This window comes from Blennius ocellaris (genome assembly GCF_963422515.1).
Source record: "Blennius ocellaris genome assembly, chromosome: 4".
Lineage (NCBI taxonomy): Eukaryota > Metazoa > Chordata > Actinopteri > Blenniiformes > Blenniidae > Blennius > Blennius ocellaris.
In genome coordinates, this window is record NC_137653.1 from 29,837,774 (window position 1) to 29,864,480 (window position 26,707).

The 26,707-nt window shown below is 40.5% G+C and overlaps 1 protein-coding gene across 1 annotated transcript in view; it reads right to left on the reverse strand.

The window, feature by feature from the left end:
• hdac11 (histone deacetylase 11) overlaps window positions 1-26,707 on the reverse strand; it is a 65,565-nt gene that overhangs the window by 22,433 nt on the left and 16,425 nt on the right. Inside the window, exons 6-8 of the mRNA XM_080495303.1 lie at window positions 23,826-23,868; window positions 8,343-8,419; window positions 5,793-5,855 (exon numbers count right to left, since the gene is read on the reverse strand). Coding sequence (XP_080351429.1) covers window positions 5,793-5,855; window positions 8,343-8,419; window positions 23,826-23,868 — 183 coding nt within the window. The remainder of the gene's footprint in view (window positions 1-5,792; window positions 5,856-8,342; window positions 8,420-23,825; window positions 23,869-26,707) is intronic.

Genomic DNA, 26,707 nt, shown 5'->3' on the forward strand with positions numbered 1-26,707 from the left:
TCAGGGGTATTCAATTAAAGGTCACCGAGGTCCAGTTATTAAAATTTCCTTAGAGGAAAGGCCTGAACGGAGGTCCAGCTTGTGTCATAGCCTTCCCCTATGTTCACATTTTCATATGGTTTAAACAATGTTTATTGTCAGTTAGCATACAGGAAAAGTTTAACAGATTGCACAGATTCCCATTAATAAAAGTCACCCCAGCCAAATAAATGGAATGCCTTTATATCATATTACAGAAAATGGGAACCTCAGAATAAAATTAAAAAAAAAAGTGCAAACAGAGCCGAATAACCCATCTTTCTCTTAAATTAAAGAGGTCCTAGCCTAAAAAAATTAAGGTCTACTTTTCAAGTAAAAAAAAATCTTCAGAAAACAATAAATAAAAAGAAGCTCTTTCAGGAAAAAAAATGCAAACACACCATTGAACACCAATGGTCTCTTTTAATTATTTTGTTTTACTTAATGAGAGAAATGGGAATGTGGCTGCCCTCCCAGTAACTTCCATCTTGGTTGGAATGGAGTCAGTGCCATTCTCATGCAGATATGAAGATGTTCATTGGTGAGCCTAGAACAGTGCTTGTTTTTGATCATGTTCATTGTGGAAAAAGCTGCCTGTTGATCCAAACATAGTGAAGGTGTGCAGTGCTACTTTGGTCAGACCAGGGAACTCTCAGACACATTCTGTAGCCAAACAGTAGCAGGGTCAGTTGCCTCTAAATTCTCTCTTAAAGAAGTATTTGCTTGCAGATCAATGAGCTCAAGCTGTAGAGATCCTGCATGTGCCCACTTGAATGTCTGTGTCACCTCCTTTGAAGATCCTCTGACTTCTCTGATGAGGAAAGGATTCTGGATTAGCAGGAGGAGCTGCTGCCCAAGACTGAAGCTGTCCATCCTTTGACTGAAGTTTCCAATCAGCTTGTTTATGAAGGAAACATAGAGAGAAACGTCCCTCTCATCCTGAATCTGTTCCTGCAGGTTTGGGAAGTGTTCACACTCTCCTTCAAGATCTTCTTTGAAAATGTCCAGCGTCCTCTGGGTGAACAGCTGTCATCAAATCAGCAGCTGAATTTTTCTGGCCCTGCAGCTTCAAATTGAACTTGTGCTCATTTTGCAGAAAAAGTGAAAACTCTGCTGCTCTCTGACTCTTGACCTGCTTTAAGAAAGCTGCTCTTTCTTTTGGAACAGACCAGAGCGTTGCCTTTACTCAGCCACCTCACATTGTTGTACAGTAGCAGGTCATGGGCATTTGCCTCAACGTCTTCCAGGAATTCCCTCAGGAGGCGATGTTGAAGGGACCAGGATGCCCTCAGGAAGTGGATGAGTTTCATCACTGTGCTCATTACTTCAGACAAATGTTCTGACAGAGTGGCACACAAACAGTCTGATGGATGAGACAGTGGGAAGCAATAAGATCTGGATGGTCTTCCTTCATCCGGGGCACAGCCCCCCCTCTCTTTTCCCACCATGGCAGGGGCCCCATCTGTGGTGACGGAGACGACCTGCTTCAGATCGATGCCCCTCTTTTCCAGCATGTCTTTTATTGCTGCATATACGTCCTCTCCTCTTGTGTGTGTTTCCAGTGGTGTGACACCCAGCAGGTCCTCACAGAGCTCCTTCTCTTTGTGAAAGAATCTCACATACACCAAAAGCTGGGTGTTATCAGTCACATCTGCAGACTCATCAATGTCCAGAGATGCATGGTGCACTCTGAACAGCTGCATCCAGCTGTGCCGGTACATCGTCTGCTAATATTTCTGACTTTCTGGTTGCTGTTGAGGCTGACAATGGGATTTTTTAGATTTTTTCACACATCTCGTCTTTTTGTTTTCCCTCAAGTAATGTCTCAGCAACAGTTTTTTAGCACTCCTTTACAACTGTCCATTACTAAAGGTTTTATTGTGTTGTCCCAAAATCCATGATACTTCAAAGAACATTAATGTGCACGTTGCTGGGCTGTAAATGTCTGCATGATAGACCGGCCATACTGGACTTACAGTTTGGTTATTTTGCGTGCCCTCAGCTCGGACTTCAAGGAAAACTTTGCTCAAAAGTGCTGTGCTTCATTTCGTAGTGGCGCTTCACGTTGCCACTTTTAATTAGCACCACAGTTTCGGGGCATATGAGGCACGCTGGTTTTGAACTGCTTCCTGGAAGAATGAACACCAATTCCTCCGTCCATTCGTCTGTAAATCTACAATTCTCCACATCGACCTTCCTTCTTTTGGAGCACGCCATGTTGTCGTGACTGTCTCTTCCTCTCTGCTCTGGTGCGCTGCCTGGCGGCGCAGCGTAAACAATCCATTTGACTGGCTGAACTGAGTGACGCTATTGTCGTATTAACTGGAGTAGCAGCGCCTGCAGTATATAGCAGCAACCTTTGGAAAAAAATGCTGCATGAAAATGATCTATCCTCGTGAATTGATCATCTTTATTAAGATTGGTCACGTGTCTGAACAGAACCATCAGTCCGGATTCAAACCGGGGTCCGCCATTTGGTGATGCCGGATCTAAATGATGATAATGACTTTGATTAAGTTTGAAGAACTTGGTTCATTTAGATGTTACCAATTGAAGCAATCCAAATGAAGTTGGTCCAACTATTTTCTTTTTTCAGTGCATTATAAATCATCCTTTCCCACATGCAGACGCATGCTGCCTTCACATGTAGACTCCAGTCAGGCTTGTTTCAAATCCAACACTGAAAGCAGTATGGTTTGGTTGCTGACGGAGCGAGTAAGCAGCTGTTGAGGACATGTTCTTCATTTATGTGTGGACAGCAGCTCTGAGCTCTGTGTGTCATGTGTCAGGGTTGCAATTAGATTTTTATTGCACATCCACAACATTTTCTCGCTGCCCAATTATCTGCCGAGAGGGCCTTCATGCAGATCTGCTCTTTTGTTCTTCTTCATGAATTATTCACTCGGCATCTGTATTGATCCTGTTCTCATGTCAAGAGGTAAAAGTGCATCAATGCCAACAAACCATAGCTCAAAATGAATAAAGGTCTATTCCTGGAACGCAGTGATGGACCCCGGGGGGGAAATCGTAAGACATCATCAACATTAACACAGTCCTCCAGGCTAATTGGTGATGGATAGAATCATTAAGCTGAAAACACAACAAAAACCCCCACTATGATAATCAGCCATTCAGAAAGGTTGAGTCATTGTTTTTAGAGTCAACTTCGGGTGGGTTGGGTTTTTCTGTTGACAGGACAGCGGTGCTGGGATCCACTGCAACCGTCACTTTTTTATAGCGGCTCCCAAAGTGGAACTTTCCTTTCATGGCCCCAATTTGCTTTCACACGCTGACATGTTTTAAAACTTCTGCAAAAAACCTATGTTAACTCCATGGTGTCACACTTAATTTGTGCTCCATCCAATCAGTGATCGCTCCATTGGGAACTCAAGCAAACATTGGAACGATACTTTCCTCATCGGAATGCTCCTGTTTGCAATCATAAGCACTATCTATATGTGTGAGAATGACATTTAGCATGCTTTACACAGGATTCTAGTCAATCTGGCCTGATGATGTGTTTTGAAATGCCGACAGTGATGGTTTGTCTTAAAATGAGTTAATTGAGAATCATACTTTAATAATCCCTTTTTCCTCCCATTGACCAATCCTATTTCTAGCATGTAGAGGTGCAGCAACATTATGATGCTGGCAGATGTTCGAGGTTAAAGGTCATGCTCAGGGAACCACAGTGGTGATCAATTAGCTCAGGGATTCTATCCTCCGAACTCCTGCTCATTGTCAGAGCAACACGATTCAACGTTTCCATTATCAGTCCAGGAAGCGACGTCAACGAACCCTAATGCTGAAATAGTAGTGTTAAAATCTCTACTGCTGTGATTTTATGTTCTTCAGTCGACACTGAAGCTGGATGAGCTTCCGATGAAAGAAAGAATGTGAGCGTGTGAATATGTGGATGAGACTGACTCACACATTTTCATGCCTTCTGAGGACATTTGTTCTGAATTACATTCATCTCTTCTATTTCTTCTACACTCAGCTGTAACGACTTGTTCAGTCCTGACCACTAGAACATTTCTTTATCAAACATGTAAACAAAGCCTTTTTGGAGAGGGACATGTGCTGTTTGTCTCCATAAGGGTACAAGAGACTACACAGTCTGTGGGAACCACAATATCAATAAATACGCATTTGCTCAACACACTGTTGTTTTCTGCAGTTTTTACAGCACAACGGACATAGAATAATTTGCATTTTACAAAGTGTACAGCCAAAGATAAATATAGAGCAAAAGATATCATGTAAGCTAATAAAACACTCTTTTTAGAGTTTATCTTTAGATCCTCAACTGCATCAATGATTAACGACATTATAATCACACAGCACAGACTTTAGATTTACATTGTTTCAGTTAATACTGATAGCCTCAAGAGTTTGTTTCTCATAAACAATAATTATAAAATCTCACTGATGCATAAGGTTAGGACATAAAGCTTCATGCTCTCATTGATTAAAGGAATAAAAGCAGCCCAGACAGATCAATACTCTGCTCAGAACAGACACAGAACGTCTGTGTGGTTTTGGCATTTCTATGAAAAACTAATTAGCTGCAGGTTCTGTGAGTTTCTCTGATCAAAGATTGTGGAACCATGAAACACGTTTAGAGTTTATGGCTGGTTTCATGTCACATACAGTCGTGTTATTGAAGTGTTTGGTTTGTGCAGTTTATTGCAAACTGAAGAGGATGAGAACTTCCCAGTGAACTCTGATTGTGGCATGAATAACTTGTATTGAAAATGATCCACTTGAAGTGACTGAATCATCTCCTGACTAAATATCCTGCGTGTTTCCTGAAGTGAGGTGGGATTTGCGAAGCTATTAGTCTCTTCCTGTTCATACTACTTTAAATAAAAAGCTTGACTTTAGTGGTCCCTATATTTTACCCAGTTTTGTTTCCTTTTCAAGCTTGTTTTTTTAATTATTTGATTCAAGTAAAAACAATAAAAGAAGAAAGTAGAAAATTCACTTTTTTTAAAAGGTCATGCCTTTTAAAACTGTACCTTCCTGGAATGATTTCCAGAAAAGTCCGCAGAGTGTGAGGTCACCCAACAGTGTCTGTGAATGGAAATCATTTTGAGCCTTTGTGAGTCTTTCAGCCCAGCTGGTTTTTCAGTCACGTATTGGAGGTACGTGGATGCGAGCCGGGATGATTTTAATAATAACCCTTGGATGAAAGACTCTTGGAAAGTGAAATAACAGTGTTACACAGCAAGCAAAATGGCTGTGAAAAAAGCTTAATTTTTGTACATTCTTAAGGAGAGTTTACACAACACCACTAAATAACTTTTTGGAAATGTGATATCACCACTCACAGGCTGCTTGGTGTGATTTGACCTGAGAGAGGGCGGTGAAGAGGAAGGAACCCCAGGCAGTAGTGAATCAGAATAATGTAGCACGAGTGGGACTGCATCAACTTTATGGCATCGGCAGATAACGGTGTTTAAGATTTAAAAAAAAAACTGAAAGCATATTTCAGATACTCACATAAACCGTCAACAAGCTGAAAGCCCATCAGTGGCTGACGTTACTGTAGACACCCTGCAGCGAGTCCAATACCATCCCAGCTTCATCGCTCTCAGCTAGAGATGTTTTTAGATACATCACATCGAGTATGACAGTAAGGGCCAATTTCGCCGGCGGGGAGCCTCATTGATCGGTGCGGTGATAAAAGGAGGGGGTTATCTTGTCATCAATGGCAGCTCCTAAGCAGTGCTGTGTATTGACACAGGGAGAGGCTAAGGGTATTGGCTCACCTGATGAGCATCCAGATCGATGATGGTCGCCCGGGAGACGCCTTCCACCCGCTCAAACAGGAACTGAAACGTGAAGGTCCTTCAGTTTGAATGCTTTCTAAGCAAACATCTTGACACAGAGGGACTCCAAAGGAAAGCTTGCAGCTCTGAGATATCGTGACGTTTAATGAAAAGACAGACATTTCCAAAACGTGAACCGTTGACACCTGTGACTTCTTCAGTGGAAAGTATTGGAAGCCTGGAAACCAGCAGAAGTGAGAATGTCTGAGGTCATTCATTCATTTAAATAGTGGAATTCCAGTCAAAGTATCCTCCATCAGAACAAAATCACTTCAAGAGACTATTAAATCTCGTCTATCAGAAACTGAATAAATAACTTAAATATGTTAAATGAAATTATTACTGAACTGTTTATTTTCTATTCATAGGAACAAATGTCAGAATCCCACATTATAGATAATCTGTGCTGAAGGGCTGCCACGATTAGTCGACGAGTCACAATTATGTCGACTATTAAAATCGTTGACAACTGATTTAATAGTTGAAGTGTCGTTTTTATTTTTTGTTTTTTGTTTTTCTCTCAAAACTGCAGCGGCACCTTCCACTGCCACGTCTGCCTTTATGTCCTGGTCACACATGCACAATAGTGGTAATCGGGGTCAGCCGTTATGTCACCTGAAGTTCTACCAGACGGGCTCAGGTATCATGGCTACCCGGCGGCAATGGAGCTCAACAGTGTGGGAGCATTTTAAGAAAACAAAAGAGAAAAGCGCACAATGCAATATCTGCAAGACAGAACTTCCACGGCAGCAGAACTGATGCACGAGCAGCTGAAAAGGAAGCACGCTGTGGCTTCTGACGACGATGAAGAGGGACCGTCGTATCGACAAGCTAACTGGCTAGTTAGCTGCTAATATTAGCGTAAACAGGGAACTAACTTACTACTTACGCATATCGCTGTAAACGCTAACATTAGAAATGACGATTTGATTCATTAGCTGCTTATAGAACATGTGCCTTTTCCTTATTTTACTCAGCTGTTTGTATTTTATTCTACACAGTTGAACAAGTGTTTGTTGCTACAAGCATATTTCAGTAAAGGATTAATGAACTATCATTTTAAACACTTCAAGCTGAAAACTAATGATGGTTATATAAGAGCAGCTTCATGCTGGTGTGATAAGCTGTATGTTTTACATTCGATTAACGTATGATCCGATTAGTCGACTAACCGAAAAAATAATCGGTGATTAGTCAACTATCAAAATAATCATTTGTGGCAGCGCCACTGTGCTGAGGTGAAGAATCCTGTGAGTTCACACTAACATCAGATGTATAGTGACTAGAAGCTCTGTTGAGGTGTTTTATGTTGTACTGATTCAGTATATTAGAGTTTATATCCTTTATGCACCTCTATGAAGGTCATTTCCATTTGTTGATCATCAGTTTTTCCTCATGAGATGATTTTCTGGGGAAAGCCTAAAACCAATGACTAAAAAAAAAAAAATCTTATCAATCCTTTATATTTCAGAACAATGCTCGTCACTATATTGACTATACAATCATCTAACAAGTGAAAAATACATTAATGCTTGTGTTGTTTCTTCATAATTTTTCCCACGCTCTCAAAGATTCAACTATTTCCTTTAATAATAATTTTTTGTGTCAACCAAGTAAGGACTAAACTCCAGCCAGTGATTGGCTGTCTTTATTTCTAAAACTTGTTTTGCTGTCACACCATGATTTCCTATCATACCTCCACTAAAACATTCACTTCAAAGTTATTGTGTCTCTATTCTTAGCAAACAGCCGAGTAACTGTATCGACACAAGCAATAAAACAATGACCTGTGTGTTTGACTTGAGATGAACTAAATATTTGATCAATGTGTTCAAACGATGTTGGTTGGCTCAGTTTCCAACACAACGTCACAAGAGATTAGTGGACATCTGGGAGTTATTAGAGCTGTACATCAGTAAACATGACTGTGTTTTTTATCTGAAGTAGAGGAAGTAGACACAGTGTCACTCTTGATTCAGTAACAAGGGCTCAGTCCTTGTTATTGTCTCACTTGACCATCTTGTGCTACAAAGTGGTTTTACAGGGACATTTCAAAGCAGATTACAAGTGCATCTAAAGGTTTCCTCTCATGGTTGTTGTTTCTTTTTGTAAGTATTTTACATGATTTATCACTACTAATGTAATCATTTGGATTATTTGTAGAATCAAAGAAACTAGAAATGTGAGCATCTCGGTTTTTTTTTACAGTTATGACGCAAAAATAATAATGATCAGACTCATTGAAGTAAGTTTATCACGAGTCTGTTGGCATACAGCACTGAACACACATATAAATCCCTCACTTTAGTTTTTGCTCCCATTTTTCCTGAGCTGAAAGGAGAAGTGCTCAATAACACAAGTTTAAACACATTTGTGAACAATAATTGAGAGGAATCGTTCTTCGGTGAAAACCGTTCTTCCACCTTTGAGTTCAGTTCATGAAAAGTTGTCGAATGTAGTTAGACAGGACAGTGAAGCCGTCAGTCCTACCTTGATGGCCAGAGTGATGTCAGCATAAGCACAAAAGCCTCCTCCTTTCTCACTGGAGCAGTGGTGGAAACCTCCTCCTGTTGAGAGGAGAGAAATCCTCCGGCTCAGTGTGAGTCCATACAAACACCGAGCGGGTCACTGCACATATGAGGAGTCACTCAAAATGCTTTTAATTGGCTATTTGGGAATTGGCTGTTATTTGTGTTATTGCCCCTTATAAAGATGACAGCTCGTTCACGGTGGTACAACAATAGGAGTATTGAGAGCTGAATGGTAGCACTCGATTGCTGCTAAAACACTTCAAGAGCAATAAGAAGTGACACGGAACAGAATTAGACGGAACTTTTGTCTCAATTAGGGAGACGAGCATTCATTCAAAGCTTCCTCTTCCTGCAATGTTTCTGTTCAGTGGATTTTTACAGTGACCACAATGATAATAAAGACAGCAGATCAAATAAAACACTTCAGAATAGTGAAATAGGATTCTCATCTATTGCCTATTTCCCCGACAACAACCTTTAAAAAAACACGAGATGTCAGTGTCAGACTGATTGGCCTCATCAAAATCATGTTTATTGATGCAGAACGGGGTTTTCTCCTGATTCATCAACAGACGGTGTGGAGAAGCTGAGTAAGCAGGAGTTACCGTCCCATGCGGCTTTTTTTTTTTGCTTTGTTCACTGCTTGGCACAAAAATAAAGGATGACCCTGTTTTTTCAGCCAAAGACCTCCGTCACAATCAGCTCCGGTCTCTCATGGCAGCAGCGACAACGCTACATCATCAACCCCTCTGAACCTGACCCCCTCATCCACCAGCCAAGACGTTATCAACATTCATTATACATATTAATAGGCTCTTCTAAACCCTCTCTAGAAAAGTTAAACTGCTCACAATCTAGACATCCAAGGACACAAGCCCACTGAATCTGGTGAATCACACTGATAATCAGCTCTCCAGCTTACGAATTCACAGAAAGATTTGGCGGCAACAATGACATCAACGATTTCCTGCAGAAAAAGACACATTCTGTGATTAGGAGAAAGTAACCGTATCAAAGCAGAGTGGTTTGAGGATGAGGGCGGCGGGTGTATCAACATGACAGCACAGACTACCTCTGCAGATCTTCTCACTGTGGGAAGGAGCGCTTTAAAATTGGAAATTGCGTGAAAAAACTTGGAACTGAAACCCAACCTCCACTCCAAAAAGTGAATTTCAATACTGAACTGTACTAGGCACTGAAAACGTGAGTGGAGGAATTTAAAATGCCACCTCGGCGTTTGATGTGTCGATGGACAAGGTGCACATAACCAAAAATGATGATGTCATCGCCCCACCTCTTGTCCTCAAAACCCCGCTGCCCTCTCCGTGACGTCACTTCACAACAACATGGCAGACTACCTGCTCCACATGGAGCTGCAGAAGCTGCTGATGCTAGTCGCTTCGATAAGGCCAGATTTGGGATTTCTCCATTTCTCAGCTTTTGCATGCTCCCGGTCTTCTTCTTTGGTGGATTTCTGTGGCAGCGTTACAGCACCACCTATAGACCTGGCATATGTACTACATCATTTTGAGTAGTTTTCATGGTGTCATGTGGACAAACGGAGAGAAAAAAGATGGTTTTTACTCTTGTGGATGGGGCCATAGTGCTGATATATTAACTCATAATACATTTGAAGGATTCTTTTCGACTTGTATGAACACACTTTACACGTACCTTGGTGTATCATGATGTTGTAAGGCTGAAACCAAATCTACCAAAGCCTCTGGCAGAGAGTTACTGTGTTTAACTAAAACAAAATGAAGCCAACTTTTCTATTAATTATTCAGGCTGAATCTGGTGTTACAATAGTTCTCCTCCACAGAAGATATGATCCAATATGCAAAAATATATTGGAGTACTGTCAGCATATATGGTAATCTTCTCAAAATCTAATAGTAGGAAACTCATGAAGAAATTAAAGCTGCAAGCAGCCTTGATCGGGACCACACACTCTTTTGTGTCATTTTTAATAAACAAGGACTTTTAGAAAAGATTATGGGGCTTTTATTTTGAAAGCCAGCTCACCCCAAACCTAGCAAAACCTTTAATATCCAGTTTTAAGTCAAAATTGTAATTGTTGATGAACGAGGATTAAGTATTTTTTAAGTAGTTTGAGACTTTTATTTGGAAAGTCAGGACATGCAGGTAAAGTGGTCACAGTTTGATTGTAATGCTGGGTGTGAATGATGCAACACTGATCGATGCAGTTCCAGTTACTGATGTCATCATAGTGGGATTCAGCGTTCAGAACTTTGATGGCTAATAAAATTGAAACCACTCGACTACGTACAAATTTGAACAGAATTTTTGAGCAGGAGAGTCTCCTCTGTCATTTAATCATCTTTAGAAGCCGATACGACCTGCGAAGGGCTTTTTAGGGTGAAACTCTTATTTTGAAAGACAAACTGAGGACTTCCTGTTGGATTTAGGTCAGGGTGCGTGATTTTTAGGTCTTGATGAGACGAACAATAGAGTTTTGGTTTGATCTCCCGACGACATCCACACAGGCCGTGGTGGCCATTTCAGTCTTTCTAGGTGGTACGAGAGAGCACATTCGGGAAATCGGGGGGGTTCATTTTTGCATAAAAATTTTCGCCAGTCTTGATGGGCGTGCCAAATTTGGTCAACATTTGAGCACATTTAGGGGTCAAATGTGGTCTCAAAGAGGCGTCAGGAGTCAAAAAAGACACAATAATAAGAAATATTACAAAAAACAATAGGGTCTTGGATTCCGTCCCTAAAAAATACATTTGGGTACATATCTGTGCGATCAGAGTGTTTATGCCTGGCTTTTCATTTCACCGTCTCTGTCATTTAGAGAAAAGAAAAGGGAAGGTGGCAGAATTGCGATCTTTCCTCTGTTTCTTCCAGAGCAGAAAGGATAGACCTGGGACAGGAAGTAATGCTTTAAATTCTAATTCAAATGGCTGCATATATATATATATATATATATATATATATATATATATATATATATATATATATATATATATATATATATATATATATATATATGTGACTTCTCCATACAGCTTTTTAGTTTGATCTGTGTAGACGGACGACTTCATCTCAAAGCATAACAATTGTCTTCCATCCTGCAGAGGTGGCAATCAACAATAATTGTGAAATAATTTACAAGACAACCGAAGAACTGCACAACCACTGTACTCTCTGTTGTAAACAATTTAGTTCTCCTGAGTTTGTTTGTTTTTAATTTAATACATCACTATTGTATTTTATCGTATTTATTGCAGCCACAGAGCCACATTTCACTGCTGTTGACAGTCTTACCATGGCTTTCAGGGTAACAATAAAGTTCTATTCTCTACCATAGCCCATCCACGTGTCAAAGACAAGGCAACATTTGAAAATCTCTCTACTCTGGAACCTGTCCTCAATACAATACCATTTCCACTTACAAACTGTTACAAACTTCAGTTTGTAAGAATATATAAACCATCACCAAATATAACAATGAATCATTAGTACATGATTCCTTCCTTCAAGTATGTAATGATGTTTTCTGTTTACGATACACTGCATCACACATACTGTCTAACACGTCTTCCTCTACACCAGAGCAGAAAAGCAGCCTCTGCCTTTTACTTCATGTCCATTTCACTGATACCACAATGAGATATTATTAAGCCAACATCTGGCGCTGATGTCACAGAATAATGAGGAACCAAGGATATAATTACGCTGAAAGAGACAGAAAACAGTGACTTTATTCCACAAGGTCAACAGAGAGTGTAGCAGTTAGGGGGACAAGTCTTAAAGTTCAGTCTAATCTTTGTCCTTAAAATAAAAAAAATACATTGAATAATTTTTATTCATGTCTCAAGAGTAGGACGTGTGTAGCTGGCAGCCGCCTTAAAACTATTTTTTGACCCCCTATTCCTGTCTTTTTCCACTTTTTGCCTTTTTATTGGCAATGGCTCCTCCGAAGAATCCAAAGGTTATGGAAAAGACGAATGGTGACGGTGCTATCTGTGCCTTTAGGAAAGTAGACCTATTAGCCACATTAGCTGAAAACAGGACCGTACTTTTAGAGGAGCTGAATCCTATTGACAGGCTTTGCGTAAAGCTTGACACACTCCAACAATCTTTGGACACTCACGATGCCAGATTACAGTCCCTGGAGGAGGATGCTGTCTCCACGAAGCAGCGTTTGGATAGTTTGGAAGGCTCATGTAAGAAGCTAGGTGCGGAAAATGCTAAGCTATGTGCTAAAGTAACAGACTTGGAGAGTCGAAACTGGAGAAACAAGGATTCGCTCGTTTATGGGGGACATGTTTTCAGAGAGTATGAGGATTACTCATACAGCGGAGAGAGATGATGTCATCTTTATACAGACTGGGACTGAAACCTGCCCTGGTGTACCCTGCAAGGCTTCGCATCACACAAGCCAATAGCAAATGTACATGGTTCGGATCGGTAGAGGAGGCGGAAAAATGAGTGGAAGGAGCAAACCAAACTTAAAATGGTGTTTCCTTACATAAACAGTGGAACTGTTTACAGGTTTGATGCTTTTGAACACTTTATGGGCCGGGACTACATGTTGCTGCCGATCAGCTGTTAGCTACTCGTTTCTATAGGCCCGGCCCTGGTTTACAGAGACTGTTGTTATTACTGTTTGACATCATTGCTTTTTTACCCGATTACTTGAGTGGGTCAATTTTGATGACCTATTTTACTATGCAGGGGCCTGATTTAGAAGAAGTTAGGTCTCTTGAGTTGGAAGACGTGTTAGTTAGGATAGGTGTGCTGTTGGTTCCAATAGCTAGTGTCACCAAGGGGGGGTGGGTTTGTTATTGTTTTTGTGCCTGGTATTTTTTACTCACTGTGATGTTAAGTATGTTTTTGTTTTTACTGCACTGCACACAATGCAACTCTATTTCATGCAGGATCTTAATATTGTTAGTTGAACTATCAAGGGCCTAAACCACCCAGTTAAGTGAAAGAAAGTTATGACACAAACATTTGAAAGCCGATGCAGCATTTCTCCAAGAGACGCATGTGAAAAATTCAGCTCATTTACGTTTAAAGAGCAGATGGGTGGACTAGCTTTTCCATTCAACTTTTCAGGCCAAAGCAAGAGGCGTTGCCATAGCGATCAGTAAAGATACGTCTTTTGTTCATCACAGTTCAGTGGCTGATGTTAACGGCAGATATATCATAGTAACTGGTTTATTATACAATACAAGAGTTGCACTTGTCAATATCTACGCACCAAATTTTGATGATGCCCCTTTTTTCCTTAAACTCCTTCCTGATTTAAACTCACACATGTTGATAATAGGTGGAGATTTCAACTTTTGTATGGATCCCGTGTTGGACAGTTCATCCACAAGGTCAATTACCATACAATCTAAATCCGTTACTTGTGTTCAAACCTTTCTGCCCGAATATGGCATTCTTGACGTATGGTGTTTTTTGTAATCCTTAAAATAAGGAATATTCTTTTTATTCACATGTCCATCACACATACGGTAGGATAGATTTTTTTCTTAGACAATAACTCAATACGTGCAGGCCTGTGAGTATAAAACTATATTAATTTCTGATCATGCTCCTTTAGTGTTGACTTTGAAATTACCTGGTGGGAGAGGCTCCAACAAATACTGGAGGCTTAACACTCTATTGTAATCAGATGATAAGTTCGTTAAGTCTATTTCCTCTGAAATCACTTTTTTTTTAGAGTGCAACTCCGAATATGTCTGTTTCAATAGTTTGGGGAAAATTAAAGGCTTTTATTAGCGGTCAAATAATTTCCTATGCTGCCCATAAAAAAAAAAACGGCTACAGCAGCCCAAATAAAGTTTGATGAACAAATATTAGAAATTGATGCAAGGAATGCTCAGACACCATCACCAGATTTGGATAAAAAGCGCCTTCAATTAAAAACAGAGTATGCTTTACTCACCACACATCATACAGAAAACTTATTGTTTAAAAATAGGAGTGTGGCGTATGAACATGGGGATAAGGCGAGAGAGGTTATGGCCCATCAGCTTAGGGGTGCGAGGGCAAAGCAGCGTATTAGTGGGGTACGCTCTCAAAGTGGGACAGTTATTACAGATCAACAAAGAATTAATGACACTTTTAAAGAATTTTACACCAAATTGCATACTGCTTGTAACCCGAGTTGAGACTCAATTAGACAATTTTTACAAGGTTTAAACCTGCCAAATCTATCTCCAGAACAGATTTCCTTTTTGGATAATCCCATCACTCAGGTGGAGGTCTGTGCTGCCATAAAACCATTAAAAACCAAAAAATCACCAGGACCGGATGGTCCCATATGAATTCTATCAGACTTTTTCTAAACTGTTATCACCAATAATAACAAAAGTGTATACAGATTCATATCTTGCAGGTCACCTACCCTCAACTCTAAATTAGGCATGTGTGACACTTATGTTAAAGTAAAAATAAGGATCCTCTGGAGTGTGGGTCGTAAAGGCCTATCTCTTTAGTAAATTGCAACTATAACATTTTAACCAAAATTCTTTCTCTTTGCCTTGAAAATATTTTGCCCAGCATCATTTCCTCAGACCAAACCTGCTTTGTTAAACAAAGACCTCTCTTTTCAAATATCCGCCACTTGCTAAACATAATATATTCTCCGTGCCAATCAGTTTCAGAATGTCTTCTCTCTATGGACGCGGAGAAGGCATTTGATATGGTTGAATGGAATTTTATTTTAGAGACACTGGTTAAATTTGGATTTGGCCCATCTTTCGTTTCATGGATCAGGCTGTTGTACTCATGCCCTTTCGCTATGGTCTTGACCAATAATCTTTATTCAAAACTCTTTACTTTACACCGTGGAACGAGGCAGGGCTGCCCCCTTAGCCCCCTTCTGTTTGTTTTAGCTATTGAACCCCTTGCGGTTGCTATAAGGGCCAATAATCTGATCAGTTGGATTGTCAGAGGGAACACGGTAGATAAGTTTTCCTTATATGCAGACGACCCCCCCCTTTATGCGTCTAATGCTGAAACTACTATACCTCATATTGACGCTCGACACCAGTTTGGTGAAGTTTCTGGTTATAAATTAAACTTACAAAAAGTGAACTGATGCCGCTTAATTTAACTGATGCGGTACTACAAAAAATTCGGACCCCTTCCATATGACATAGAACAACTTCACATATCTTGGAATTACAATGACTAAGGATTTCTCAAATCTATTTGAAGAAAATTTTGTAAAGTTGTTAACACAGGATTTGACAACCTGGTCCTCTCTTCCAATCTCACTCATTGTAAGGGTTAATTCAACCAGCATGGCCGTTCTTCCAAATTACTTATACCTGTTTCAATGCTTACCTGTTTTAATACCTCTTAGCTTCTTTAAAAAATTTGATAAAACAATATCTTGGTTTATTTGGAATGGGAAACAACCTCGTTTGCGTAAGGATTTTTTGCAGAAGTCAAACTGTAATCGCTCCCAAATTTTAGATTGTATTATTGGGCAGCAGATTTACACAGCATGATGTTCTGGGTTCACTACAGCTCTGACGGGAATGACCTGGCATGGGTGACTTTGGAAAGACTCATGTGATTCTGTATCTTTACCGGCTGTTTTGGCCTCACCCATGCCCATATCTCTGTCCAGCATATCTGGTGCTAATTATACTGTGGTTCGCTCTGTGAGAATCTATGTACAATATAGGAAACACTTCAAGCTACTACAAGGTGGCCTTTTTAGCCCAATAACACACAATCATCTTTTCCAGCCCTCTATGCATGACAACACATTTACAATGTGGCATAAGAATGGCATTAAAAGTATTGCCGATCTCTACATACAAGGTAATTTAGCAAGTTTTCAACAACTATGTCAGAAATTCATTCTGCCCGCATCTAATTTCTTCAGATATTTGCAAATTAGACACAATGTGAGAGAGGTTGTCGCAGATTTCTGGCGTAAGCCTTGAAACATGGTATTGGACACCATTTTCACAGGGGATTGAAAGAGGAAAGGCGCAATCTCTTTAATAATGAAGAATTTGAGGGCTTTATCTTTTCCTCTTCCTGACTCTGAAGTGCAGCAAATGTGGGAAGGGGACCTTCAGGTAGCATTGGATAACTCCCTTTGGTCTAACGTCTTAAAGCGGGTGAATTCATCACCTATGTGCGCACATCACTCTCTGAATCAATTCAAGGTTGTACATCGGGCGCACATGTCCAAATCTAAAATTGCAAAAATGAATCCACAAACAGTGTGATCGATGTAAGATTAGTGAGGCCACACTGTTTCATATGTTTTGGGCATGCTCCAGCCTTGAAATATATTGGGAAAATATATTTGAGGCGCTATCCTCAGTGTTGGGAGTCGAGATAACCCAAAACCCTCTTACCGCATTATTTGGGGTCATATCTGCAGACCTGCGTCTTCCCATGGGAGGACATAAGGTGGTGGCCTTTAGCACCTTGCTTGCTCGTTGCCTTATTCTTTTGAAATGAAAACACTCAATACCGCCTTCTGTGACGCATTGGATCAGAGATGTTATCTGCAATCTCAAACTAGAACAAATTCGGTACACACTACATGACTCGGAGCAGAAGTTTTTTAAGGTGTGGAAACCTTTTCTAATACACTTTGATAAGCCAACAATAGCCGTTTTCCCTTGATGGCTTTTTTTGGGTATTTTTTTTGCTTTTTTTTATTTACTGTAATTTATATCTGTACTTACTATCGACAGTTGAACTTATGTGCAGTGTCAGTTCTGTATCAACAATGGTGACAGTGGGGGTGGGGGTGGGTAGGGGATTTTGTAGAATTGTGCAGTAATTCAAAAACCCATACGGGAACTGCTGAGGCTGCTTTTTTTGTTCCACCTTCAAAAACACACAGGTTCATTGTCTGCACTTTTACTGTGAGATTCCCAAAAAGAGGGAAGATGGGGACATAGAAGTTGACTATTTGCAAGGGATTACTGATTAGTCACTTGTCCAGTGCAGTTGCATGGGATAATTGAAGTCTGTTTTACTCGACATTACAGCCTGGATAGAATGCCAAGCTGTTGCAAAGTCTGCTCTGGCAAAATGGTTACGAAATGCAAAAAAACCCAAAAAACCCCAAAAGAACAGAAAACGGACAAATAGATATAAAAATCTATAACATTAACCTTGAGTTGGGATATGAATTGTCTGGCTTGTTTGTGCAAAATGTTTGAGAAATATTGAATGAAAAGTGTCACACAGTCTTAGGAGTTATTGGACGTATCACGAGGTGTTTGACTAGTTACTACTAGTTTACGCAGTATTGTGTATACTTATAGTGTAAATGTATTTATTTAGTTGGCACATTTTCACAGCTTGTATGATTAGCGCAGTACGTAGCACCTATTTATGCACTGCGCTATGCGTACTGTAGACTGTAGAAAGAGCTCGCCGTTAATGCATATCAGTCTGTAATCATGTTTCGCATGTAGCATCGCTGATCTGTGTGCCTGAAATGCTTCAGCATGTAGCATGTAGCATCTCTGGTGTGTGTGCCTCAAACTCTTCAGCACGTCACATGGAGCATCACTGGTGTCTGCAGAGGCGCCGCATCAGGGTAGGCACCGAGCTGAAGGGGCCCCCGAGGGACGGCTGACATCAGTCTGGTTCTAGGAAGAACCACAGCACACAGACGCCCTTTTAAAGATTTAAAATGATATCACGTTCAATCAAGACTCCCAACAGCTCACAGTCTTGCTTTGATTGGATCTTCGTGCTACTTTTGACACGTTGATCATGGCATTTTACCAGATAGACTGAGGAATCTGGTCGACGTCTCTGGTATTGTTTTTAAGTGGTTCAGTTCTTATCTCACAGATCGATGCTTCTTTGTAAGTTTGGATACACATTCCTCAGGAACTCATGAAATCAGCTATGGGGTTCCCCAGGGGGTACTTTTAGGCCCAATCCTTTTTAATCTATACATGCTGCCACTAGGGGATGTCATCAGGAGACATGGCATCACCTTCCATAGCTATGCGGACGACACACAGCTGTATGTAGTGGTGTCTCCTGATGACACAAAGCTGATTGATGCCCTTCTTAACTGTATTTTACACATTAAGTCATGGATGGAAGCAAACTTCCTACAAACCAGGACAAAACAGAGGTTTTAGTTGTAGATCCTGAACTCCAGAGAGAGAAACTTTTACCAAAACTGCTAGATTTTAACCCATTTTCATCTGTAACTTTTGACTTTGAGCTTAATTTTATTCCACACATCAAGAATGTCACAAAGACTGTTTTTTATCACCTGAAGAACATCACCAGACTCCGCCCACTTCTCTCTCAGGCAAGTGTGGAGGAGCTAATGCCTTTAGCTCCTGTCAGCTTGACTATTGCAACGCCCTGCTCTCTGGTCTCCCCAAGAAAACTTTATCAACACTACAACTTTTACAAAACTCTGCTGCACGAGTGCTGGCGAGGACCAGAGGGCGGGCCCACATCACGCCTGTTTTAAAATCGCTGCATTGGCTCCCTGTTCGCTTCAGAATCGATTTTAAGGTTCTTTTATTCGTTTTTAAGTGTCTTAATGGTTTTGCACCCTCCTATTTATCCAACCTGCTTTTACCATATCGACCCATATGGTTAAAAATTCACCATTTTAATCAGGCTTTTAACTGATTTTTATTTATGTGTATGTTTTTCTATATTTATGTACACATGCAGATATGTATTTTATCAATGTATTTATCTACTTTTATCTACTTTAGACATGATCTAATTTTTCTACCTTTATTAGGTTCTTAACTGAATGTTTTTATCTCCAGTGGTTCCTCTAGGGGGCGCAACACTGGTGGTGGCCAGGTTCCTCACTGGTGGTGCCATCCCGTGGGTTTCCCTGCCCCGGGCACCTGGCTGGTCCCCTACATATGTGGTGGGATTGTCTGGTCTGCCCGGCGGAGGGGGATCTGTGGAGCGGTGTGCCACTCCCAGTGTAGACGGCCCAAAATGCAGCCCTTTCCTCACCTTAGTCCTCGGTGCCCTGCCATGTCTTCTTATGACCAGGCATGTCTTCATTTATGTGTGTGTCTGCATGTGTGAGTGTGTGTTTATTTGCTTTTTAATTATCTAATTTATCTTTGCACTGTTTTTAAATCTTGTTAAAGCACTTTGTTTTATTTTATTGTATAAGAAGTGCTATATAAATAAAGTGGATTGATTGATTTCAAATAATGTAACTGCTTTCACACGCTGCAACGACAGCACATTGAAAATCCCCTGAGCGGGGCCCTATCGGAGTAGTCACTGGCTAGTTGCTAGTAGGGGCCCCCCGACAGACGGCAGATACTGTCGACACAACTTGAAACCCCCTGGACACATTACAATGACACGTCGGGCACCTCCCTAATGGGGCCCCACTACTACCCTGCAACAAAGTGCAATCCTTGTTGCCAACCACACCGAAGAAATGAAGCGACAAACCCCTTAGGGCACATGAAACGAAACAAAAGCAAGAAGAGGACGAAAAGAAAAAAATGTGACGGTGGTAAGTGAGAGTGTGTAAGCTACGTGTGTTACACTATACAAAAGTTAGTCCCAGTTAGTCCCAGACACTTTGTCCTAAACTCCCAGTCATCCACCGAACACCAGAAAAGTGAACTACACATTTAAGTCCATGTAAAGTGAATTCAGCCATTTTCTTCTAAACACATTCATAAAGTGTGTATATATGTATGTATATATAATCATTCAGATTTGACAGTGTGATTAACACACTTCTGTGGTATGACACACTTAGAGCACATATTTATTCTTACTTTCCACCAAATTTAACAGCTTTATTTTAAGAAGTAGTCCAGCTTTGCTGACACTGAATGTCATAAGTCTTGTTGCCAATGGCTGTGTATGTATATTTATAGTCACACAATCAGTTAGTCCTTTGCTGCCAATGATATTTTCTCCCAGAATAAAGTGTTTATTGTCAAATGTTAAAACTGATACCAGCATCAATCCTGCTGTCAGTTTAGCCTCGACTGTGGCTAATTTGTATTTAGAATTGAACAATAATGTAGGAATATAGTAATATAGCCATACATGTTCTGCTATAGCCTAAATGTTGCATTAAATAAAATGTTAACATGAAGCATTAAAGTTGTTACTTCAGATGAATGTTCATTAATTATTCAATATATATCTCAAATGTTGACTATTTGTGTTATTTTGTTGTTTTTTTGCTTGGTTGCATTTTTATCATACTTAGAACTGAAATTTGCAAATTTTGTTGGTTTTTCTGGCATTTATATATTTACATATTGTGTGTAAAGTTTGCGTTAAGTTTAGAGAGTAACGTTATTTATTATGTATTTTATATGTTAATTATTTGATGAAGTATTTCTTTACCGATCCATCATTCTGGGGCTGTGAGGCCCCATAGTCCTTCTTACCTTGGGCCCCTCGGGGATCGAGAAACGTCCTTGGGTGTGTGGACCTGAAAGTCTTTAGCATGTAGCATGTAGCATGTAGCATGTAGCATGGCTCGGAGTAAAATCTTCCTGATCTACTGAGCACAACTCTGCTGGCGATAAAGCTTCTGATGTTGTAGGAACTATGTTTCTCCTCCTCTTGATATTTTGGAAGAATATCATTACAATCTTTCGTACTTTTGTCGTTCTCATTAATATAAAAAAAAATAAAAAATCTCCAAGCCACGGACATTGCTCGTCCTCTCGATGTTGACAATGCTGACGAATGATGTCACAAAATACTCTCCTGGGTTTATCGGGGAGCTTTCAGGAGCACTCATTGCAGTGTCATGCCTGACACCTGATGCCGGTATCGATGTTGGTTCACCCCAGGCTGCAGCCGCAAATGTGGAAGAGAATAAAGTACTTTCTGGGACTCCAACAAAAAAGAACAGGAAAGAATCTTTCTTCTGCTCAAACTAATGTAATTCAACAAAATGTCTTTGAAAACAAAAGCAGCTGCTACCACCGACAGAAACTGTGTGGTTCAACCCATCTCACCAATAATATTCATCCTACCAGCAATCATCTTACATAACATATGGTTTTATGCCTCAAAAAGAATTACATTCGTTTGATGTGAGAACGTTTTCTAAAATGCTTTCACAGGCAGAGGGATTTGGTTTGACCATTTCAGGGAATTCTGGCATGTTAAGTCGATATCAATTCAGTATTGTGTTTAACACGACAGGAACTCGAAGCTCGAAACATTCATATAGATCAGAAGTGTGCAACCTGCGGCTTTAGAGGCACATGTGGCTCATCAGCCCCCCCTAGTGCCTCCTCAGAGAATTAGCTGCAAATCAACATTTTACGTACATCTTTATTTTATTTACATAACACAGATTCTAATCTTGGCTAAACAGTAAAACAGCTCAGTCAGAACAGCTCGGATTGCAAAAACTATACAAAATAGATACAAATAATATATAAAACCTAAAAATTGAAAAAAAAAAAGCTGTGGCGGCTGGCCAGTAGAGGGCACCGCCTCGTGTGTGTGTGTGTGTGTGTGTGTGTGTGTGTGTGTGTGTGTGTGTGTGTGTGTGTGTGTGTGTGTGTGTGTGTGTGTGTGTGTGTGTGTGTGTGTGTGTGTGTGTGTGCGCAGCCTGGGGCATTGCAGAAAGCCATCCTGAGGAGGCGGGGTTTAGTAGCGATCTCACTAATTACTGATTCACACCAGAGTGACTGACATGAAATTAAACTAATAAGCGTCATTTCATGCAGGAGACTCGGGGAACTTTTTTAATCGCCGATCTCCAGACCTGCTCAGTGATTAGCTGAAACTCTGTTCTGGCTGTGTGTTTCTACCAAATGTTCAACAAGTGATGAGTCTCTGATTATTAACTCTTCTAATTTACTGTTTGAAAGGAGACATTTGGCTGAAAAGCTGCAGGTCAGGTCCAACTTTCTTCATCATAGTTATTTTTAAATGAAGACAAACATTAATGTGTTCATAATTCATCAAATGTGTCCACGTTTGTTAATGTTTATAAATGTTTAGATGTGCTCATATTTATTAATGACTGCAAATCTAAGAGGTTGAAAAAGCACAGTTTATTTGGCAAATCTTTTATTGAGGTTTCTTTCAAAATATTCGAGAATGCTTTGAAAGATGGATTAATGTGTTGTTTGAAAAATATACCTTATATACCTTTTGTTTTCTCTAAACTCAGACAAACTGTCATTCCCAGTAAACCAGCCGCAAAACTCAGTCATTTTTTAAAAGGGACTGATGAAGTTTCTGCTTGTATTTGTTTACAAATATGTTAGTAAAAGAGCCTTAATAAATGCTCTCTATTCACTGACTGTTTAAAACTACAACAAGAAGGCCATTGCTGGGCTAATCCCCCGCCGGAGGGCTTTATATTTCCTCACAAAACCAGCTCTAAGGCAGCACACTTGGTACACTAGAGGGTGTTCCATGGGTCCTAGTAGATAATTATGTAGAATCTGAAAGGTCTTCTTCATAAGCTATGTCAAAATACGTCTCCAGAGCCCAAAAGGTGTTTTTATGCACTTAGTGACCCTGTGACCTGATATGCAAATTAGGTCCTGGTCACCATGGTGCCCCTTCTCCCCAGGTGGAGTGTCCATGTGTGAAGTTTGGTGACTGTGGGCCCAGGAACTGCTGAGAAATGAGGAGAAATGTTTCTATGAAAATACATGTATTGTGCAACCATGACGAGCAAACTTCAGACCCTACCAATCTTCAAGGTCAAGGTCAGGTCACTTGGTGTACTGGAGGTTATCCCTGGAGTGTGTATCATGTGTGTATAACATTTCAGAGCCCTAGCTCAAAAACCTAGGCCTCCAGAGCCCAAAATGTGTTTTTAAGCACTTCGTGACCCTGTGACCTACTTAATATGCAAATTAGGTCAAGGTCACCATAGAATCCCTTCCCCCTCTGAGATGTATCCACATGTGAAGTTTGGTCACTGTGGGCCCAGGGGTTGCCGAGATATAGGTAGAAACGTTCGAACGGACGGACGTACGGACGTACGGAGACTGTTTCAAGATCCCCCTTCGGGGCCTATCAGCCACGGCGGGGGATAATAACTTTCATCACCTCTCTCAATCTAATATGGACAAGATGTAATGTGGTTTATAAATGCACTGTATGTAAATTTAGTTAACATTGACTGAAACTGAATAACAATGAAGCCCCACTTAAGACAAAAGAAAAAAAGAGAAAAGACAAAAAAAAGGGAAAAAGTAGGAAAAAAAGAACAATTGGAAACTGAAACTGTTCTGACGACATCGTAATTTTTTTAAGATCTATTTTTCTTTCTCCATTTCAGAGAACTGACATGTTTTGTGGCTCCAGACACAATTTATTTGGTGTAAAATTGTGAAAACAGCTCTATTGGACATTTTTACCTTAAAAAAACAAACAGAAAGAAAAGTTTGCAGAATATAATCTAAGCATAATATATTTGCGTGGCGAAGGATTGATTATGAACACTTACCTACGTTAATGGCCCATCCTCGGTCAATGGCGAGTTTCCCTGCCTGTGGAGGACACAATGTTTGAAATTAGCTTTTTCTATCAAACAACAAATATACAGTAATTGTGACTCTTTGTGAATATTTCAGCATTTGAATCTGTTTTGTGTTTTTTTTGTTTTGTTTTTTTACAATAAAATGTATAAAATACAATAATAAAGTGTGTTTGCAGTGGCCATGAATAATTCATGTTCGCTGCACAACAGAGAAAAACAGCAATCAGAACGAACCAAAAGTGCGACTTAGGGCAATATATTTAAATGTTGCATTTCTGCAAAGGGCAAAGGTTTTGATAACCCACTGCGTCAGTCCCATTTCTCCATTTGTGAGTGTGACCTGCAGCCATTCCAGGCGCTCGCTTTGTGATTTTACATGCAGAAAACAACAGACATTACGGACGCCGCGGCTCCGCGGGTGGTTCCATTCAGCAAGCTGTGGGCTTGTAAGGAAATGTAATCACTGATTTTAATGTCGCGGGACTCTTTCATTTCCCTGTTCCTTCGGTGGTTTGACCTTTTCCCCTGGAGCCTGCTTCGTCCAGAGATCTGGAGAGCAGCGGCAGATCATTAAAGCGCGGCGTCGATCTGAGTCCTGAAATGAATCAAGTGAACAGGCCGGAGGCACCCGCGGCGCGAGCACGGGGCCCGGGTGGGCCTGGGCTCACCCAGTTTAGATCCGGGCCCGCCTGTTTTGACCCAGGCCTATAGTGAGCAGTGAGTGATTTTCATTCTCGCAGTTCATCCAATAAGCAACCTGAGGAAAGCTTTGAGTGAAAGCTTCTCAGCCAATCAGCAGCTTCTACCCCACGTGTGGATCCCCACGTGCAGTGGCATCAAAATCCTCATCACCCCTTTACGCAGGCTCTGCTCTGTGGCGTTCTCGCACTCAAGATCCTCCGTCTCCCCGTCTGAACAACCACAAACTAGAAGCAAATAAAGACGGACACACGGCTCAGAACTTCTGAAATGAAACCTGAACTCTTTTAGGAAAGGTGGAGAAATTGAGATATTTACGGGATCGTTACATTACGTTATGGAATGTGCACAGAAGTGAGCCCAGAGTGGAACATGAATACAATCATGTACCACCGCAGACAAGCCTTGCAGAGAGCCTGTGAAGCCACACAGGTACGCTGCCGAAGAACTCTACTGTGTCGCCGTCCTCAGTGCTGCAGAAAAGCGCTGAAACAGAGATGATGGGGAACCTGGTGTTTTTTTCACTGGCCCATCGAGTTTCCTTGAGGCCCACCCACAATCAATATCCTGTCACTGCTACTGGTCAGAGGTGCGTGTGCCGATCAAATATAGAGACGTAATGTTTAGAAAATGTAGCTTCAGCCTGAAATTACAGGACGGGTCAGAGAGTAGCTGCAGCAGAAGGAAAGCCTCCACCTGTCTTTTTCCTCAATAAAACACCGACCTTAACCCTAAATCTAACACTAACTGTATTGTCGTACTGTTATACATAAAGCCAGACGAAAAGGCTCAGTGGTTGATTTAGCTTGAAACCAAGTGAAGAAAAACATCAACTCAAAACACTTGGAGCTCGTCTGGAGAAGGTAACATTCCCATGAATCCAGGCTTTTCAGTTCTCATTCTTCAGCAAACCAACACTGTTTAAAATCTATTTCAGGGGTATTCAGTCCAGTTTGGCGAAAATGTCTTGATCCAAAGGTCCGGAAGATTGGAATGTATTACCATTTACATTTTATAATACACATTTTAGTGTGACATCTCAAAGCATGTTTTTGGACTGTGGGAGGAAACTGGAGTTTACATATATGATGGGATTTATGATTGGTTATTAGCATCCAAATTACCATATAGAAAGCTAGATATAGATATAGATTACTGAAATTAATAAATCACTGGAAGTAATTTATAAAAAAATTTAAATTATTAATGGAAGTAAACTGTCATTCACTCATTAACAACTCCTAGAGTAATTGAGTAATTACTTAAAAGTTAATAAATTATCAAAAATAATTTACTAATGAAAATTATTAATTTGAAAAAATTGCTTATTTATCAAATGATAATGAAACTGGAGCACCACCTGCTAAACTGGAATCAGCTAATACCAAAATATCAGTCTCGTTTGTAAAAAGGGTTATTTAAGTTAGTTAATATTCCTGTGTAAATATAATAATATTAAATAACAAGGGAGGTGTGAGATTCAAGCGCAGACTGTTACAAACCAGTGAATTGTCAACAATAAATACACAATAATTACCAGGAATCAATCAATTCAGCGAACAGGCATTTATGGAGTTGTCTTATTGTGCTGTGTGTGTGTGTGTGTGTGTGTGTGTGTGTGTGTGTGTGTGTGTGTGTGTGTGTGTGTGTGTGTGTGTGTGTGTGTGTGTGTGTGTGTGTCTTGGGAGTCTGAGTGGGGATGTAATGACCACGTGTGTCCACCTGGTGGCGGCGGACCTTGGAGGGTCAGTGTGAGTGGGTGTAATGATCTCCAACGGAGGGGAGGCAGGCGTCTGGTTTGGGGCTGTGACCGTGACGACCACTAGGGGCGCATGGAGAGAGAGCGCAATGCCCAATGACTCAATTTATTGTGCCCTTGTTTGTTGCCGTGGTAAACTTGGCAGATAGCTAACAGGGATCTCCAATAAACACCGAGTCAGCAGGTGCGTTTTGGGATGTTTACTGACGATACACTGTGAAACTGCAATACAAAGATAAAAAATAAAATGTTACATGTTGTTTGGCTTTGTTCTTTAACACAACAATTATCCTACATGACACAAATACTCAAACAAATCAAATTCTTAACTAACTGCCCACAAAGAATAATTAGCGATTAACTTAATGCTAACATTACATTGAAAATGCCA